Here is a 3,791-nt window from a genome sequence, read left to right on the forward strand (position 1 = left end):
CTTTGGCTCTGAGTGAAACCAAGAGTGCAACACAACCTATCTAACGTGCATGAAATAATTTATATTGATAGATAAACTTAAACTTTTCCCATCACTGGGGATGGGTACTTTTGCTTGTATTGTAATGTTATCTATCTATTTCTCCTTATTCCAAGATATAAACATCTATGCAGATGATACTACCCTGGTTTCAAATATAGTGTAATTAAAATTTGAAAGAAGTAGAAACTTCAAAATTATGTATGCATGGTAGTTAAATACTCTGTATATTTGAAAAACAAACCTCTATATATTCAGAGTATGAGAATTTCATGCAAAACTAATTGTAAAATATAATAATAGTGGAAGTGAAATAAAATATGTCTTGTTTGACTGTATCAAAATTTAACTTCAGATTTTAGTTAACTTTATCTTAAACTCCTTAAAACCAAATTAATTTTTGAGGATAGATAAATGTGAGGGCTTTTACTAGAAGTTTTGTCTCCTTTATTTGAAAAAAATGGAATTGAATTATAGGGGTGTATCATTTATCCATACAAGTTTTTCTTAAAAAGACATTTTTATTCAGAAACATTGCTCAATAAATCAACATTATGTTATTTTTATATCTAGTTGCGTATGAAATATAAGCCTAATAATCTTACTGGAAAGAACATATAGTAAGTGTAATGTAAACTCTGTTGTTGTTTTCTTACAAATAAGTGCAATCTGCCAAAACTGTAATAATTAAACAGTAAATTGTATCACTGGTACCATGAATTTATGTCAAAAACAAACACACTAATATTAAATTATGTGACAGTTTTTTTGTTTATATTGTATATCAGATTGAAATAAATGTCTAAATATTATTTTGTTGTGGACATTCTCAATCAAAATAAACTTTTCTCTTTTATTGAAAGTTTTGGTATCATATTCATTTATCTGTTTATTTTTTGGATAGTTTGTGTGGTTTTATCTTTTGTTAAAATGAAACCCAGTCAAATCCAGTATTTCCATGCCAAATTTTTATATCTGTTACATCACTATGTGTGACTTTGTGAGATTTGAAATTAATGAATAATGTATTAGCACTTTATTTTTACAGTAGTTTGCAGAAATATATATGCTTTTATCTTTTGTATTTAACAGCACTCACCCTCCTGGTACCACTGTTGATGTTGTGGGACTTTTAACTTATGTTGGACACTATGTGAGAGAAAGGTGTTCAGGTGAAAGTATTTAATTTTCATTTCATAAGTATTTATGATAATGTTTATTTAGAACAGCAAAACAAAACGTTAAACAGTATAGTTATTTATTGAGAGAAAATCTTCACACACAGAAATAGCTTTGTATTGTAATGGTGTTCTTGAGTTCCTTGGTAATTTGAAAATATGTCAGTATTGCATTATAAACATTAAGACTCAGTTTAAAATATGTTGTTCTTACATATCATCCAGTTTGTATGAGAATTTTAAGAGACTTATTATTTAGGATCTCATTTTTATTTTATTCTAATTATATAAAGAAAAATCTAACCACAAGAACTGAAAAATGTATCCATAACTTCTACACAATTTATACAAAGCAGGGATATCAATTGCTAAATTAGAACTTGTTTGTTTATTAATTTGAAAGGTTTTTGTGAGGCTATAAAGGAAAACACAATAGGATAATATTTAAAAGTAGAAATAACTAAAACATGGTTTTATTAATTTTTGATTTATTATATATTTCTAAGTTTTGGGGCAAAACAGAAAAAAGAATAGCATTAGCATAATCCCAGTATGAAATCACCATAATGTTATCTTGTTTAGGTTTTATATATTTCATATTAAATATATATATTAATCAGATTTCTAGTGAATTTTTAGAAAATATAGGAAAATTGTGCAATAATATTTGTAAAGTTACAAAGACATTAGAATGTGTTATCCTGTCCTCATAAAATACATATAGTCTATGAAGCTTAGCATTTGGGGTTATTTTATATATATATAGATTATGACTTCCAGAATGTTTTAATATTTTAGTTATTTTTTTTATATGTACTTGTAGCCCCTGATGGAAAATACACTGGTGGTTTTTGGGTTTATAAGATGATAGAGATGATTGACTCTTCATCTAAGCTACCATTTCGTATTCAGCTTTATGTTCACAACCAGGTAGATCACAAATTAACTTTTCATAGGATGAAAATTTCCTGTGTAAGGAACCTAATATCACTTAACTTTTAAAATCGAAGCTTAGAAATTTCTTTTAGTATGTTATGTTGTATTTATTTTCTTTATTACTAGCTGGAGTACTTGTCCTCTGGACAGAAGTTATGTAAATTCATGATTAATGAAAGATTAACTTAGGACATGAAAAGTTGCTTCTCTTATGTGTAATTTAAAAAATGCAAAAAGACCATAAAAACTGCAAAACACAAAATGCAAAACTGAAAATTTATATGTTTCTCCCAATGGTGCCAATGAACCTCATGCCAAATTTGGTGAAGATCCATCAACAGGGTGCAAAGTAGTTGTAGAAAACACAGAAACACCCATAAAAACCACAAAATGCAAAACTCAAAATTTGTATGTATCCCCTCATGACCTAATGAACTTCCATACCAATTTTGGTGAAGATCCATCCACACCCTGCGAAGTAGTTACATGGTCAGACAACAGATAGTACTATTATACAGGGTGTACACAAATGAATGGTAGAGTTTTGTAAGCAGATTGGTAAAAAAATATACTCGCTTTGCATTGAACTTTTGTTTATTTGATTCACCAACTTCAAAGGTTTTTGTAAATGTAGTTTTATCCATTTCAAAAGGTTTTTAAAATGGTATTACACAACTTCAATGTGTGCACCATTAACTGTGCAGCACACATCATATCGAAAACCAATTTCTGTCCATATTCAGTCAAGAATCTTGTATAACACTTTCAATTGCTCTAGTAAAGCTTTGTCCTAAGTAAGCCAAATCAGTGATTCTTTTGCTGTACACAGTGTTCTTCACATGGCCACACAGAAAGAAGTCTAAAGCGTGAAGTTGGGACTCCTTGGGGCACATGCAATTGATCCATTTTTTCTGATCTATCAGTCAGAGAATCTGGTATTTAGAGCCCTGCAAACAGTCTTCAACCATCATCATTTGTTATTTTCATGTGAAGGATCTTTGTTGTACTCTGTTCTAAATTGTCGTTGGACCAACTTCACCGACTTCAGCTCAGCTAACTATAGAACGCATGCTGCCTTTTCTTGAACGGTACTCATTAAAACAGAACTCAGCAAAATGAAACACTACTTTTAACAAAACTACATGGGTATATAAAAAAGTGGATATGCATATAATGCTGGGTGTTGTAGTAGCAACATAATGGCAATGTCACGAAACCCCACCATCCATTTGTGTACACCCTGTATTTATAGAGAATCTTATAATTTCCTATGAGCATTAACTCTCTCAACATGGGCACGGTTAATTTGACCAACCACATGACCTCTTTGTACTTGATTAAAGGCATTATAGATTTAATACTTCTAACTTTCAATATAGTGTGTATATCTTCTCAAAATCTGGCAGTCTTTCAGTTCATATAATAAGTCTTTTCACATACAAAAAAATTAAATTTTTCAGTGAAGTATTTTTGATAAAATAAAATAAAGATTTGTTCATTAGTATATTGAGTATTTGTTTTGAATAGTCTGTGTGCAAAGTAATTTTCATGTTAAAATTAAAAAAACTCATCTCAAAAATTCTTCATGTAATCCCTAAAAACCTCCTAAATGGATTTCAAACGTTTTTTTTTTTTTTT

At 29.4% G+C, this 3,791-nt stretch overlaps 1 protein-coding gene across 3 annotated transcripts in view; it reads left to right on the top strand.

The window, feature by feature from the left end:
• The window catches only part of LOC111087498 (uncharacterized protein CXorf57-like), a 155,264-nt gene that overhangs the window by 113,570 nt on the left and 37,903 nt on the right, over positions 1–3,791 (top strand). For all 3 annotated transcript variants that reach the window (XM_022394312.1, XM_022394313.1, XM_022394314.1), the window contains 2 exons: positions 1,132–1,211; positions 2,041–2,147. In XM_022394312.1, coding sequence (XP_022250020.1) covers positions 1,132–1,211; positions 2,041–2,147 — 187 coding nt within the window. The remainder of the gene's footprint in view (positions 1–1,131; positions 1,212–2,040; positions 2,148–3,791) is intronic.

This window comes from Limulus polyphemus, unplaced genomic scaffold (assembly GCF_000517525.1).
Source record: "Limulus polyphemus unplaced genomic scaffold, Limulus_polyphemus-2.1.2 Scaffold2227, whole genome shotgun sequence".
NCBI lineage: Eukaryota > Metazoa > Arthropoda > Merostomata > Xiphosura > Limulidae > Limulus > Limulus polyphemus.